At 43.6% G+C, this 17,236-nt stretch overlaps 1 protein-coding gene across 1 annotated transcript in view; it reads left to right on the top strand.

Annotated features, from left to right (window-relative positions):
• Positions 1–17,236, top strand: part of LOC140212391 (nuclear receptor ROR-alpha A-like) — a 289,576-nt gene that overhangs the window by 252,266 nt on the left and 20,074 nt on the right. Inside the window, exons 10-11 of the mRNA XM_072283142.1 lie at positions 10,754–10,839; positions 11,105–11,246. Of these exons, the coding sequence (XP_072139243.1) occupies positions 10,754–10,839; positions 11,105–11,246 (228 nt within the window). The remainder of the gene's footprint in view (positions 1–10,753; positions 10,840–11,104; positions 11,247–17,236) is intronic.

Here is a 17,236-nt window from a genome sequence, read left to right on the forward strand (position 1 = left end):
CCTCCCTCCCCCCTCTCCTTTCCCCTCCCATCTTCCTCTCCCCTGTCATCCTCCCCTACTGTGTCTCTCCCAGTCCCACAACCTCCCTTGTCTCTCTCTCTCTCTCTCTCTCTCTCTCTCTCTCTCTCTCTCTCTCTCATGGAATCCCCCTCCCCCTCCTGTCTCCCTGTCCTGCCCCCTTCCCTTTCTTCCTCTCATGCCATCTCTCTCCCTATCCCGTCTCCCTCCCCTATCGAATCCCTCTCCCTGTCTCCCTCCCACTTCCATCTCCCCCTCCAGTCTCCCTTTCTCTCCACTTTCCTTATCTCTGTCATCTACTGAATCCCCCTCTCCCGGCCTCTCCTGTCTCCCTCTCTACCCACACCCTGTCTCCCTCTCAGCATCTCCCTCCCCTATCATCTCCTTTCTCCTTCCTGTTTCCCTTCCATAAGACCATAAGACATAGGAGCAGAATTAAGTCATTCGGACCATTGAGTCTGCTCTGCCATTCCATCATGGCTGATTTATTGTACCTCACAAACCTATTCTCCTGCCTTCTGTCCATAACTTTTGATGCCCTTACTAATCGAGAACCTATCAACTTCAGCTTTCAGTGACTTGGCCTCCACAGCCGACTATGGCAATGAATTTCACAGATTCATCACCCTCTGGCTAAAGAAACCTCTTCATTTTTGTCCTTCCATTCTGAGGCTATGACCTCTGGTCCTAGACTCCTCTGTCTTTCTTCCCTCCCTCCCTTTCTTTCCACCCCCCCCCCCCAATTATTCCAACTTCCTCCCTTCTTTCCCTTAGGCTGTTATGGCGGAAGAGAAGGGACAGTGTCATTGGGATCAGTCTTCCCCACAGCATCATCCCCCACCCTTGTGGGGGAGATAGCAGGCCTAGCTTCAGCCCTGCCTGCAATAAGTTGTGAGGTAAATGTTAGAACGGAAGTGCCTGTGATTTCCTGCGCACAGGTACTAAAGAGTAATCGAGCAGAGAGGGTAGAATTGCTGATGTATTATAAAACTCTTTGATCAAGATCTCAGCACAGGGCATGCAGGCAGCCACCAGAATATGGTGGTAGGAACATAATGTCAGTACATGCCAACTTCCGTCACTGCCACGGTCAGGGCAAAAGTCACTCTCACATTCAGGAGCTTTAGAAGTTACACCTAGAGTGATATGTTACACCACTGCCACATTCCAGAGTAACATCTCATTGCTACCATCACGTAGGAGGTACTGGAGCCTGAAGACCCACACTCGACATTTTAGGAATGGATTTTTTCTCTTCCACCATCAGATTTCTGAATGGTCCATGAACCCTTGAACACTACCTCACTATGCTACTCTCTTTTTGTACTGTCATGTTTTTAATACTTCTAATTGTAACTTATTCTCATTTACTTATGCACTGCACTGCTGTCACAAAACAACTGATTTCAGGACACACAGTGATAATAAACCTGATTATGATTCTGAACAGCCTTTCAGAATAACACAGGGTTATCATAGTGGGTGACTTTCCTTTCCCAATATTGACTGGGATTACCTTAGTGTGGGATGGGGTAGAATTTTTTCAGCGCATCCAACAGGGTTTCTTGAAACAATATGTTGATGATCCAAATCCAGGACATTTTCAAAAGGCAATGCCCCAAAAAGGCAGCATCCATCATGAAGGACCCCTATCATGCCCTTCTGTCATTGCTACCATCAGGAAGGAGGTACAAGAGTCTGAAGACATACACAATGTTTTTGGAGCAGCTTCTTCCCTCTGCCATCAGATCTCTGAATGGACAATGAACCCATGTTTCAAGAGTTCAAAGTAAATTTATTATCAAAGTACATATATGTCATTTGTTTTCTTGCGGGCATACTCAATAAATCCAATAACCATTATAGAATCAACTGGGCGTAGAACCAACGTGCAAAAGACACCAAAATATGTAAATACAAAAGTAAACAAATAATAATAGTAAATAAATAAGAAATAAATATTGAGAATACAAGAGGAAGAGCCCTTGAAAGTGAGTCCATAGATTGTGGGAATATTTCAGTAATGGGGCGAGTGAAGTTATCCCCTTTAGTTCAAGAGCCTCATAGTTGAGGAGCGCCTGGTGGTGTGGGCCCTGAAGATCCTGTACCACCTTCCTGATGGCAGCAGCAAGAAGAAAGCATGACCTGGGTGGTGGGGGGTCCCTGATGATGGATGCTGCTTTCCTGCAACAATAATCCATGTGGATGAGCTCAGTGGTGGGGAGGGCTTTACCTCTGTTGAACTGGACCATGTCTACTACTTTTGTAAGATTTACTTTACCCGTGGTGGACTTGGCCATATCCACTACCTTTTGTAAGATTTTCCATTCAAGGGCATTGGTGTTTCCGTACCATGCTGTGATGCACCCAGTCAATATACTCTCCACCAAACATCTGTAGAAGTTTGTCAATGTTTTTGACGTCATGCCAAAGCTCTGCGATCTTCTAAGGAAGTAGGGACGCTGTCACGCTTTCTTCGTAATTGCACTTGCATGCTGGGCCCAAGACATTTCTGAAATGATAACACCAAGGAATTTAAAGTTGCCGACCCTCTCCATCTCTGATCTCTCAATGAGGACTGGTTCATGGACCTCCGGTTTCATAGAAACATAGAAAATAGGTGCAGGAGTAGGCCATTCGGCCCTTCAAGCCTGCACCGCCATTTATTATGATCATGGCTGATCATCCAACTCAGAACCCCGCCCCAGCCTTCCCTCCATACCCCCTGATCCCCGTAGCCACAAGGGCCATATCTAACTCCCCTTAAATATAGCCAATGAACTGGCCTCAACTGTTTCCTGTGGCAGAGAATTCCACAGATTCACCACTCTCTGTGTGAAGAAATTTTTCCTAATCTCAGTCCTAAAAGGCTTCCCCTTTATCCTCAAACTGTGACCCCCTGTTCTGGACTTCCCCAACATCGGGAACAATCTTCCTGCATCTAGCCTGTCCAATCCCTTTAGGATTTTATATGTTTCAATCAGATCCCCCCTCAATCTTCTAAATTCCAACGAGTACAAGCCCAGTTCATCCAGTCTTTCTTCATATGAAAGTCCTGCCATCCCAGGAATCAATCTGGTGAACCTTCTTTGTACTCCCTCTATGGCAAGGATGTCTTTCCTCAGATTAGGGGACCAAAACTGCACACAATACTCCAGGTGTGGTCTCACCAAGGCTTTGTACAACTGCAGTAGTACCTCCCTGCTCCTGTACTCAAATCCTCTCGCTATAAGTGCCAGCATACCATTCGCCTTTTTCACCGCCTGCTGTACCTGCATGCCCACTTTCAATGACTGGTGTATAATGACACCCAGGTCTCGTTGCACCTCCCCTTTTCCTAATTGGCCACCATTCAGATAATAATCTGTTTTCCTATTTTTGCCACCAAAGTGGATAACTTCACATTTATCCACATTAAATTGCATCTGCCATGAATTTGCCCATTCACCTAACCTATCCAAGTCACCCTGCATCCTCTTAGCATCCTCCTCACAGCAAACACTGCCGCCCAGCTTCGTGTCATCCGCAAACTTGGAGATGCTGCATTTAATTCCCTCATCCACGTCATTAATATATATTGTAAACAACTGGGGTCCCAGCACTGAGCCTTGCAGTACCCCACTAGTCACCGCCTGCCATTCTGAAAAGGTCCTGTTTATTCCCACTCTTTGCTTCCTGTCTGCTAACCAATTCTCCATCCACATCAATACCTTACCCCCAATACCGTGTGCTTTAAGTTTGCACACTAATCTCCTCCTGCTGAAGTCAGTAATCTGCTCCTTAGTCTTGCTAGCAGAGTAAGAGCTAGTTATTGTGGCACCACTCAGCCAGACTTTTAATCTTCCTCCTATGTGCTGATTCATCACCACCTTTGATATGGCCTACAACAGCGGTGTCATCAGCAAACTTGAAGATGGTATTGGAGCTGTGTTTAGCCACACAGTCCTAAGTGTAAAGTGAATAGAGCAGGGAGACTTGTGGTGTACCTGGGCTGATGGATATTGTGGAAGAGGTATTGTTGCCAATCTGAACTGACTAGGTCTACAAGAGAGGAAATCGAGGGTCCAATTGCTCAAGGGGGTACTGAGGTCAAGGTCTTGAAGCTTATTGATTAGTTTTTGGGAATGTACACCACCCCACTATTTTTTCCTCTCTTTTTGCACTACTTAGTTAATCTAATTTTTATATATACTGTACATATTTCTTATTGTAATTTATAGTTTTTATTATGTATTGCGCTGAACTGCTGCTGCAAAACATCAATTTCATGACACATGTCAGTGATATTAAACCTGTCTGTGATTCTGAGAAGGGACTATACCGGACTTTGTTTTGGGAAATGAGCCTGGCCAGGTGACTAACATTTCAGTGGGAGAACATTTTTGGAATTATGATCACTACTCCTAGAGTCATACAGCACCAAAACAGACCTTCTGCCTATTTAGTCCATACCGACCAAGGTTCTCAGCTAATCCCATTTGTGTGCGTTTGGCTCATTGGAGGGAGAGTGGTTTAACCAGAAAGTACATTATATATTTACAGTTATTTGTATAAAATAGAACTTAATAATATGATGCAGCACACCCACCAACCCACCTCTCCACACCCCCAAATACCACTACTTTATTGTTTCCTGTCAGTCGCGTTATATACGGACACTCCTGAGCCTAGTGTCACTTTATGGACATACAATCAATGTATATAAATGATATTATGTATTCATGTCATTGTTTTTTATTACTGTGTTCTTTATCTAAGACCATAAGATGTAGAAGCAGGATCAGGCCATTTGGCCTATCAAGTCTGCTCCATCATTTTGTCATGGCTGATCCACTTCCCTCTCAGCCCCAATCTCCTGCCTTCTCCCCATATCCCTTCAATCAAGAATCGATCATCCTCTGCCATAAATATACCCAATAACTTGCCCTCCACAGCTGCCCATGGTAACAGATTCCACAGATTCACCTCTCTTGCTAAAGAAATTCCCCCTCATCTCCATTCTAAATGGATTTTATTCTATTCTGGGGCTGTGTCCTCTGGTCTTAGACTACCCCACCATAGGAAACATTCTAAAACAACAGGAATTCTGCAGATGCTGGAAATTCAAGCAACACACATCAAAGTTGCTGGTGAATGCAGCAGGCCAGGCAGCATCTCTAGGAAGAGGTACAGTCGACGTTTCAAGCCGAGACCCTTCGTGACAAAGGGTCTCAGCCTGAAACGTCGACTGTACCTCTTCCTAGAGATGCTGCCTGCCTGCTGCGTTCACCAGCAACTTTGATGTGTGTTGATTGGAAACATTCTCTCCACATCCTCTTTATCAAGGCCCTTCAATATTTGGTAGGTTTCAATAAGATTCCCCCCCCTCATTCTTCTGAATTCCAATGAGTACAGGCCCAGAGCCACGAAATGCTCCTCATATGACAAGCCTTTCAATCCCGGAATCATTTCCGTGAACCTCCTTTGAACCCTTTCCAATGTCACCACATCCTTTCTTGTCTTTTTAATACCTCTTTATTTATTTTTTATGCTGTATCGGATCCTGAACAATAATTATTTTGTTCCCCTTTACACTTGTGTACTGGAAATGACATTAAACAATTTTGAATCTTCAATCTTGATCTTAAAACACTGCCAAATTTTTGAACAATAATCCTCTCTCTCATACATCCCCACAAAATGACACACAAAAGCAGGATCATAATGACGTGTATGCACAGCTATAATCAGAATCAGATTTATTATCACCGGCATATGTCGTGAAATTTGTTGAATTTGTGGCAGGAGTACAATGCAATACACAGTAATAGAGAATGAACTGTGAAGTACTGTGACGAAATGGACTTTTAACAACGTAAACCAGTGGGTTGTTGTTATATCTCTCACTGGCTGTGAAAATAGGGGACACCTCCCTCTCCCTTGCCAGGGAGAGAGAGAACATGTGGTTTGTCGAATTTCGGATGAATTGCAAAGCCTTTGGGGTAACTTTAGTCTGTGTCTTTGCTATTGCTTAGCACACGCTTGGGCTTGGTGATGATACTGATATGCTTTCTTTTGCTGGTGGGGGGAAGGAGGGTCGTTGCTTGCTGCCGCCTATGCGCAGGAGGGGGGAACTGGGGGGGACTTTGGGGTTCTCACACTTAACTATTTTTCATTCTTTGGGGCACCTCCCTGTTTTTGTGAATGTTTGCGAAGAAAAAGCATTTCAGGATATATATTGTATACTTTCTCTGACATTAAATTCGACCTTTGAAGTACAGTAAGTATATACAGGTATCCCCCGCTTTTCAAACGTTTGCCTTATGAAACCTCGCTGTTACGAAAGACCTACATCAGTTACCTGTTTTCGCTAACAGAAGGTGTTTTCACTGTTACAAGAAAAGGCAACGCGCGCTTCAAGCAGCCAAGCTTCTCCCCCGGAACTGCATTCTAGCCGGCTTTGCTTAAACGCGTGCCTGTGAGCAGCCGTTAGCAAGATGAGTTCAAAGGTATCGGAAAAGCCTAAAGGAGCTCATAAGGGTGTTACACTTAGCATAAAACTAGACATAATTAAGCATTTCGAGATAGAAGAAGATGACCTGCCTGCCTTGATGGAAACAGATGACGATGAGATGACACCCCAGTGGTCCCAATCCCTGGGCCGTGGACTGATATCGGGCCACGGAGGATGCAGCGGTAGCCGGAACGCACCCAGCATATCTTTAAGAAAAAAGCCGAAATAAACAAGCTAATTAATTAGGTGCCGTCTGGCACATAAATGTCGGCCCAGATCAGAGGCGATTGCTGATTGCATCGCCTCTGATCTGGGCCGACATTTACACGCCGGACAGCACCTATTTAATTAGCTTGTTTATTTCGGCTTTTTTCTTAAAGATGTGCTGGGTGCATCTTGGCCATCGCTGGACCGCTGCATTCTCCACGGATCGGTATCGGTTCGCTGCCCGGAGGTTGGGGTCCAGTGCACCACCCCAGCCTCCGACTCAGCCTAACACACCATCATCAGTGTGCTCAGCGCTGTCTTCCCAATTCCAGAAAGTGATACTACATTATACATACATTATTTCTACTTTATATAGGCTGTGTATTTTTATGTGTTATTTGGTATGATTTGGCAGCTTCATAGCTTAAAGGTTACTGGAGAGAGTGTTTCTGCCGAGAACACTTGCGCAAGATTTTCACTACGGTGGACAGTTCAGCAATGGTTGTAGAAAAGTATCTCTACTTATATAGGCTGTGTATTTATCATATCATTCCTGCTTTTACTATATGTTACTCTTATTTTAGGTTTTATGTGTTATTTGGCATGATTTGGTAGGTTATTTTTTGGGTTTGCGAACGCTCACAAATTTTTCCCATATAAATAAATGGTAATTGCTTCTTCACTTTATGACATTCCGGCTTATGAACCATTTCATAGGAACGCTCTACCTTCGGATGGTGGGGGAAACCTATATACTAAGTAGGTAAATTAAATAAGTAGAGCAAAAACAGAAATTAAAAAAATAATGAGGTAGCGTTCATGGGTTCAATGTCCATTCAGAAATCATGTGGCAGAGGGGAGGAAGCTGTTCCTGAATCATTGAGTGTGTCTTCCGGCTTCTGTACCTCCTTCTTGATGGTAACAATGAGAAGAGGGCATGTGTTGGGTGATAGGGTCCTTAATGAAGGACATCACCTTTTTTGAGGCATTGCTCCTTGAAGATGGCCTGGATACTACAGAAGCTAGTGCTCGTGATGGAATTGACTAAGTTTACAACCCTCTGCTGCTTGCTTCGATCCTGTGCAGTACCCCTCCCCCCCCATGCTAGATAGTGATGCAGCAAGTTAGAATGCTCTCCGTGCTATATCTGTAGAAATTTTCGAGTGTTTTTGGAGACATATCAAATCTTCTCAGTTGTAATACCACATGCACAGAGTTAGCATACTCACACACACAGTGAAAATGTCCTCAATGATTCCGACCAACTTTTACAGATACGCCATAGAAAGCCTCTTTACAGAATGCATGATAACTTGATATGACATCTGCTCTGCCTAAGACCAGAAGAAATTGCAGAGGTGTGAATGCAGTCCAGTCCATCACTCAAGCCAAAATGGGAACACAAGATTCTGCAGATGCTGGATATCTGGACCAATATGCTGGAGAAACTCAGCAAGCCAGGCAGCATCTATGAAGGGAAAGGAACAGTCAACATTTTGGGCTGAGCCCTTCATTAGATCTGGAGAAACAGCAAAATAGGCCAGAATGAAAGAATGAGAAGCACCCTTTTTCTTTCCAGTCCTGGTGAAGTGTATTGGTCTGAAATGTTAACTGTTTATTACCCTTCATAGATGTTGTCTGACATGCTGAGTTTCTCCAGCACTTTGTGTGTATTGTTCCCATCTACTGACTTTGACTACACTTCCCACTTCCTTAGGAAAGCAGCCGACATAATCAAGGAGGCCTCTCCTTTCTCTCCTTTCCCACTGGGTAGAAGATGCAAACTTTTGTACAACATCCCATCAACGATCCCTGAATTTAGTTTTTAAAGCTGCACAGACCAACCATTGCTCTGAGCAGGAAATTTTTACACGGCCTGGAAACTGCCCCAGTACTCTAAATGTTTTTGTAACGTGCATACTATGAATATTTAGAATAAAATCTGACATCACATAACGTTTGATTTTACAGTACAAAGAAAATCTTTCATGTTTCAGAAATATTTAAACTTAGCCGGTGTCAGCGGTTTATTAACAATGAGCGACCAACTTCCATTCTGTATTGTTACAATTTGTAACAGTGTTGTAACTTGAAACACTGACAATGTAAATAAGTTGAAGTTCTGAAATGTTTCAAAGTGAAGGCTGTGGTACGTTTATTATTTAGAACATCTATGGTTTATATTTATTAACACAATTACAAGGTATTTCACAGTTATGTTGATATAGATTGCAGAATTATATCAGCATAATTTCAAAATTATATTAACATTATATAAAAGAAAATTTCAGGTGCAAGGCAACAAAGGCTATGTGCACAGAAACGTTTCAGTTATTGTGCAGCCATGCAGCTTAGGGGAAACAGCGAATCTGATGCATCATCAATATTTGAGCCATATTAGACTTGTGCTAATATTATGTGCTATTGTAACTATGTGCTGTGTGTGACTGTATCAAGTTTAATTATCATTCAACCATACTTGAATATCCATGAATAGAGCAAAACAAAACAGCATTCCTCCAGAGCTAAGGAGCAAAACACAGTACCAACAGTCATACACAGCGCAAGGCACATATAGCAAGTATAAGATAACAAGTAAACATATAGTACACTCACACAAAAAATATATGTAGCCAAGTCCCTGAGTGACATATCCTGTAAATTAAGGGTGCATAGGTGTTATCAGCAAATTTTCAACAGCCTACAGACGCGCAACCCAGCTTGTCTTTCCACCGAGTGAACATAGGAGGGCAGAACTGATGGGAGGGGTCAGCCTCCAACCCAGCATGGATACTGCGCTACACCGCCTCCAGCGTCTCCTCTCCTGCACTGCTGCAATAGGCAAGCCCACAGCTTAAGGCCTAATCCTCGCTGCAACTGAGGGCATCTGTCTCACCAATAAACAAGGGAAACAGCCTTGCACCATTTTACATTATCAACATCCAACAGGGTCTTGCAATCACAAGAGAAACATCTCAGACCATCTCTTGCTGTTAGTTTCCAATGCCTTCCTGTAGCAGGCAGTATCATGGTCTGCATCAAGTCCAGCTCCTCTGACAACAAGCAGCTCGCTCAGGCAGACGCAGTACCTGAGGATCTTAATTTCCAGCATTGTCCTACAAGCATAAAAAGAGATGTTTGAAACAGACAAAAACACCTTTGGTTGGTGTCCCGAGAGGCTGCTGCATCCGAACATGATGCCACCTTTCCGGATGCACTGTGTTTTTGCACCTTGGCCCTGGAACAATGTTTCATTGAGCTGTATACATGTATAAGGTTGAATGACAACTTAACTTGAACTTGATCTGTTAACAGACTGTTGAACAGACCTCTCGTGTGCTGAAAAAATGAACTCTTGATCTCCCAATCTATTTTGTCGTGGCCCTTGCACTTTATTTGTCTGCCTGCACTGCACAGTCTCTGTAACTGTGACATTGCCATTGCTTTTCTCATCGTGTTTATTCAAAGTACCATGTTTGGATTGATTCTGGGAAGGGTGGGTCCCTTGGTAGCCCAAGTGCACTTATTTAATTAGCAATACAGCGAGGCACAGGCCCCTTCAGCCCTTCAAGCAATGCCGCCCCAGCAGCATTTATGAGGTCATGGTTACTGTATAATGTGTGAAGAATGTTGCCAGCACTTGAGCTGAGTTATAGGGAAATGTTGAATAGGTTAGAACTTTATTCCCTGGAGTACTGGAGATAGAGGGGAGATTTGATCGAGATGTACAAAATTATGAGGGGTATAGATTGCGTAAATGCAAGCAGGCTTTTTCCACTGAGGTGGGGTAAGATTAGAATGAAAGGTCATGGGTTAAAGGTGAAATGTTTAATGGGAACCTGGGGTGGGGGGAAGAAAGCTTCTTCACTCAGAGAGTGTGGGATCTGCTGCCGGCAGAGAGTGGTAGATACAGATTTGATTGCAACGTTTAAGAGAAGTTTGGTTAGGTACAAGGGTGGGAGTGGTATGGGGGCTATGGTCATGGCACAGTTTTTTTTCCATCCACAGTTAACCCCCCTCTTTTCTCTGTTTTAGCACAAATTGAAATCATCCCATGTAAAATCTGTGGAGATAAATCCTCAGGAATCCATTATGGAGTCATCACTTGTGAAGGCTGCAAGGTACGAATTGAGGAGACACTCACCTTTGGGATCAGCCCCTCCAAGGGAAGGGAGGGTGGGAAGGGAAAGCTGCCGGTACCTGCACACAACTGCTGGCTGCCAAAGATGGAGTGATTTCTGGATTGCAGAGGATTGTGGGTGTTATAGCTGCCATTATTAAATGCTTACCACCCGAGTTGGGGCAGGTGTCTGCATAACCATCGCAGCTGTGGTGGTTATCAGCCCACAGTGTGGTCTAATTTTGTTCTTTCTCTTTGCTGCTCAGGGGTTCTTTAGAAGAAGCCAGCAGAACAGCGTCTCGTACACCTGCTCCCGTCAGAAGAACTGTCCGATCGATCGCACTAGCCGCAACCGATGCCAGCACTGCCGGCTGCACAAGTGCCTGGAGCTCGGCATGTCCCGAGACGGTGAGGAACCTGGTGTCTTGTGTGGGTGGGCTCTCTGACCCAGGGAATCTCACGCCCTTTATCATAAGGAGGTGGTGATGGGAAATGCTTAACACACTTGAATATTCCACTAGATAGAAACATAGAAAACCTACAGCACAATACAGACCCTTCAGCCCACAAAGTTGTGCTGAACATGTCCCTACCTTAGAAATTACTAGGCTTACCCATAGCCCTCTATTTTTCTAAGCTCCATGTACCTATCCAAAAGTATCCGCCTCCACCACCGTTGCCAGCAGCCCATTCCACGCACTCACCACTCTCTGAGTAAAAAACTTACCCCTGACATCTCCTCTGTACCTACTCCCCAGCACGTCAAACCTGTGTCCTTTTGTGGCAACCATTTCAGCCTTTGGAAAAAGCCTCTGACTATCCACACGATCAGTGCCTCTCATCATCTTATACATGTCTATTGGGTCACCTCTCATCCTCCATCGCTCTAAGGAGAAAAGGCTGAGTTCACTAAGTAGATAAAACTCTACTTAGACCACACTTGGAGTATTGTGTTCAGTTCTGGTTGCCTCATTATAGGAAGGATGTGGAACTTCAGAGAGGGTACGGAGGGGAATTTTCTCTTTGGAGTGAAGGAGGATGAGGGGTGACTTAATAGAGGTGTACAAGAGGCAAAGATCAAGTGGATAGCAAGAGACTTTTTCCCAGTGTGGAAGTAGCTAATATAAGGGGCCCTAATTTTTAGATGATTGGAGAAAAGTATAGCGGGGGACATCAGAGGTAATTTTTTTTACACAGAGAGTGGTGGGTGTGTGGAACACACTGCTAGGGGTGGTGGTAGAGGCAGGTACATTATGGATATATAACAGATTCTTGGATAGGCACATAGATTATAGAAAAGTGGAGGGTGATGCAAGAGGGAAGGTTTAGATCGATCTTAAGGTAGATAAAAGGGTCAGCATAACATTGTGGGCTGAAGGGCCTGTATTGTGTTGTAGTGTTCTGTGTTCTTTGTCAGCCCGGAATTCTGAACCACCAGTGTCTGGCATGTCAGAAATAGAATGGTTCCTGAGCACAGAGACTTAAGGGTATTGAAGCTGCCATAATTAACACTAACCAAATACAAATAGAAACATTCACCTCTATGCTTTTTAGAAGGTCCCATCATTAGGCTCAGCTAATACTTACCACAGGAACACAGATTACAGATTACCCATTTAGACATAGATCTGATTGATAATTTCATCTCAATTGAGAGCAAAGCTGGTGTTAGAACATAGAACATTACAGCACAGTACAAGCTCTTTGGGCCATGATGGCTCAACCCTTTAACCTGCTCTAAGGCCAAGCTAACCCTTCCCTTCCCCCATAGCCCTCATTTTTCTATCATCATGTGACTGTCTAAGGGTCTCTTAAATAACCCTAATGTATCTACAGTACTGTGCTAAAGTCTTAGGCCCATACAGTATAAGCACAGATGATGTGGTCTTTTCAACCACTGATTCACAAGTCACAGTGATTCACTCTGGAGAGAGTCATCATACTCCAGGTCAGACGAAAGATAATCCAGGTCAGGTTTTAGACCACAGTACCCAGGTAGATCCTTCGCATGATGGTGGTGGCGAGGAGGTAGAGAAGAAGAGGAAGGTCAAGTGGCCAGCAATGGCAGATGAGAAGGCTTGCCGTGTGTTTGATGAGGATATCAGTATAATGTCAGAGAACACCCTCAGGGGAACATCAAAGAGAAAGTTGGAAGTGATGGGCGATATGATTTACGCTGTTGGAAAGTACAGGTTTGGTTTGGTTGAGTTGAAGAAAGCAAAGCAGCATGGGTGTGGACCAAGTACGTCCAGAGGGGCAGATAGTCAGACAGTGTATACACATCTTGCAAACCCTTCAGTAGTTGCATAGACACCTGAAGAGCAGACTGTCTGTTGGATGGAAGTGACCAACAACTCTGATAGACGCAGATGCCAAGTTTTTAAGCTCACCAGTGGGAGGTGGTGCTTTAGCACTGCTGGCCCACCACCTCGAGGGAGTCTTGATCATAAGCGGGCCGAAACTCCTGAAGACAGGTGGCAGATCAACTGATGATCCCACTGGTGATAGCACAGAACAGTTAACATCTTAGTCCACATGTATTTTGTAACTCTATATAGCTAGGGTGCCTAGGAACTGTAGTAACTTTTATGTATTGCAATGTAAAAAAAATCATGTCATGACATGAGTGAGTGATGATACACCTGATTCTGATATCGTGAACTGAGATTGGGAAGAGGGCAAAGAGAGGGGGATCATGGCTGGGAAAAGGGGAGGGTGCAGGAACACCAGAGAGACATTCTGTAATGATCAATTGTTTCAAATCAAATGACCTTGCCTGGTATCTCAGGGCTGTGTGTGTCTGCACTCTCTGCCACTTGTCTCACATCCCTCTTGTGGCGCTGCATCCTCGCCATTCCTAGTATCCTTTACCCCTACCAGATTTACAAACCCGCTGTCCACTCCACATTGACAAATACAGTACTGTACAAATGTCAAATGTACAAATGACACCCTAGCTATATATATGTGCCTAAGATGTTTGCACGATACTGTACCTCTACTGGCAGGGCATTCCACATACACACAACTTTCTGTATAAAAAAGACTTACCTCCAACATCCCCGTATACTTTCCTCCAATCACCTTAAAATTATGTTTCCTCATATTAGCCATTTCTGTCCTGGTAAAAAAAAAAGTCCTTGGCTGTCCGCTCTATCTATACCTCTCATCATCTTGTACACCTCTGTCAAGTTACCTTTCATTATCCTTCACTCTAAGGAGAAAAACACTAGCTTGTTCAACCTCTCTTCATAAGACACGCTCTCTAATCTAGGCAGCATCCTGGTAAATCTCCTCTGTTCTCTCTCTAAAGATTTATATGATTGCTTTATTTTATTTGCTCTGTGTGCTCTTTTCCATATACAGGAATTGATAAAACTAGCATAAAGTAACATGCTTTTATTATTAAACAGGTGAAAAGAAATTATGACTTGCTGTCTTTGTTTATAATTCTACAATTATAGGAAAGGGCATTACTGTAATATCACAATAAATCTATTTTATTTCCATTTTATATCAAAATGTTTTAAGAGAAGTTTGGATAGGTACATGGATAAGAGGGATATGTAGAGCTATGGCCCAGTTGCAGATAGATGGAACTAGGCAGAAGACTAGGCTGGCATGGAATAGATGGGCTGAAGGGTCTGTTTCAGTGCTTTAATTTAATGATATGTCAGTCAAACAACCTTGTTGTTGGGTGGGATGCCAAATGACAATTAATAAATACTGAATATTTCCTGAATATGTGCCTTGGTATTGTTCATTTCCTTCCACAGACGCTGCCAGACCTGCTGAGTTCATCTAGCATTTTGTGTGTATTGCTCCAGATTTCCAGCATCTGCAGAATCTTCTTTGTTTTTTCTCAATCATCTCCAATTTGCATTGTTCCTTTATTAGTGTTGTTGGCTTTGGCTGCATGATCAGCACACTGTAATCATCTCCACAGACCTCCCTTTCCTCCTTTAATGGCATCACTGAGGATGCCAGGGCTACCAGAGTGGCTCAGGGTATCTTGCAGTCACTGACACCCCAAGGCCTTTCTACTATCTATAAGACACCAGTCTTGAGTGTGATGGACACTTCCCACACGCCGGGGAGATTGCAGCTATTGAGAAGCTCTAAGTCATCAAATACAAAGAATACATACTATCCTAAATACTCCCTTCATCTACAGCTGCCGCACAGTGGCTACAAAATGCAGTGCAGTTACTCGCCTTACAGCATCTTCCACCAAGAGCAGTGGATACAGGGGAAACACCGCCACCTGCAGGCTCGGCTCCAAGTTACACAGCAGCCTGCCTGATCAGAATCAGCTTTAATATCGCTGGCAAATGTCGTGAAACTTGTTGTCTTTGCAGCAGCAGTACAGTGCAATACATAATAATAGAGGAAAAGATTGCTAATGACAGTATGAATATACGTATGAAATAGTTAAAGTCAAGTTTAATTGTCATTCAACCTCACACACACCTTACCACTAAAACGAAACAGGACCAAAGTGCAAAACACAATACATACAATCACACGCAGCACATAGCACATCCCCATAACCTTAGCAAAGTAGATGTCAACAAGGAAGCCTGGCACAGAGTTGGATACCTCTCCCCAGAAACAGAGGGGTTCCTTGTGGCAATACAGGACCAGGTGGTTAACACAAAAAATTATCAACAATACATAATAAAAGACCAACAAATTCAAGCTAATAAATGCAGAAAATGGCAAGAGAACTAGAAACAATCCAACACATTACAGGATCCTGCAGCAATTTAAACTCAATCTGATTACTTACACAGGCACAATCAAGTGGCAAACAACATTCACCAAAATATTGCTTTAAGATACAAACTCATAAAAGATACCATACCCTACTATAAATACAAGCCTGACCAGTTCTAGGCTCAGAGTCCCACAAATTATTTTATGACTAATCCATTATTCCAGATAGAACAATCCTTAATAACCATTCTTATTAGATATAGCCATTCCAAACACACATAATATACAGAAATCAGTAAGTGAAAAACATCAGAAATATGCTAAATTTAAAGAGGAAATTGAAAGACTATGGAATATGAACAGGGTATACATTGTCCCAATTAGTAATATCTACAACTGGTATCATCCCAAAGTCGCTACACAATAGCATTAAATAATTAGGACTACACAGCAATATTTATATAAATCTTCAAGAGCCCACAATGCTGAACACCACTAGAGTAGTCTGAAGATTCCTAGCAATTGACAAATGAGCATGCTTGGCTATGCCCATAACTCAGGTCTTACCAGCCTGAGCTGAGAGGAAAAAAAATAATAATAATATTAGCCCATCGGACAGGTGAGGCTCATCAGCCTTGGACAGCAGTCTGACTAGGAGAAGGAAACTTTTGATTTGAAACCTCTGCTGCCTTGTGGCCATACCCACCCATGGGAGAGGCTTCGGGAGTAAACCCCGAGGAAGAAATCCAGAGCCGGGTTCCCTAAGGCAGTGCGACAGCACTGGTGCCAAGCTATATCGACGCTTGCCCTTTACCTTGAACTACATCAGTGAGGGTGGCAGACACCAACAGAATCAACAAACTCATTCGTAAGGCCAGTGATGTTGTGGGGATGGAACTGGACTCTCTCACGGTGGTGTCTGAAAAGAGGATGCTGTCTAAGTTGCATGCCATCTTGGTCAATGTCTCCCATCCACTACATAATGTACTGGTTGGGCACAGGAGTACATTCAGCCAGAGACTCATTCCACCGAGATGCAGCACAGAGCGTCATAGGAAGTCATTCCTGCCTGTGGCCATCAAATTTTACAACTCCTCCCTTGGAGGGTCAGACACCCTGAGCCAATAGGCTGGTCCTGGACTTATTTCGTGGCATAATTTACATATTACTATTTAACTATTTATGGTTCTATTACTACTTATTATTTATGGAGCAACTGTAACAAAAACCAATTTCCCCCGGGATTAATAAAGTATGACTATGACTACTATGACTATGACTATGACATGGAGAGGGGGAACCCGCTGCATGGGCAATAGCTGGTTCTTCAAATCTTCCCGCCCTGGAGAGTACACAGTCCACCAGAGGTGCAAATCCATGAACCCCTGGGATCGACGGCTCCCTACTGTCATTATTAGCCCAAGTCCCCAAGTGGCATGGTCTGAAGACTAATAGTGCATGCATGTTTCACAACATATGCCAGTGATATTAAAGATGTTTCTGATTCAGAACTGCATGCAGTACCCGATAAAAGATCTGACGAATGTTTTATACGGGGGACTGCTCCTACAGTGGGACCAGGAGCAACACACAAAATGCTGTGGATCAGGCAGCATCTATGTAGGGATGTGGACAGTCAATACATTCTGGGTCAAGACCATAAGATGTAGGAGCAGAATTCA

Source organism: Mobula birostris, chromosome 2 (assembly GCF_030028105.1).
Source record: "Mobula birostris isolate sMobBir1 chromosome 2, sMobBir1.hap1, whole genome shotgun sequence".
In the NCBI taxonomy this organism is placed as follows: domain Eukaryota; kingdom Metazoa; phylum Chordata; class Chondrichthyes; order Myliobatiformes; family Myliobatidae; genus Mobula; species Mobula birostris.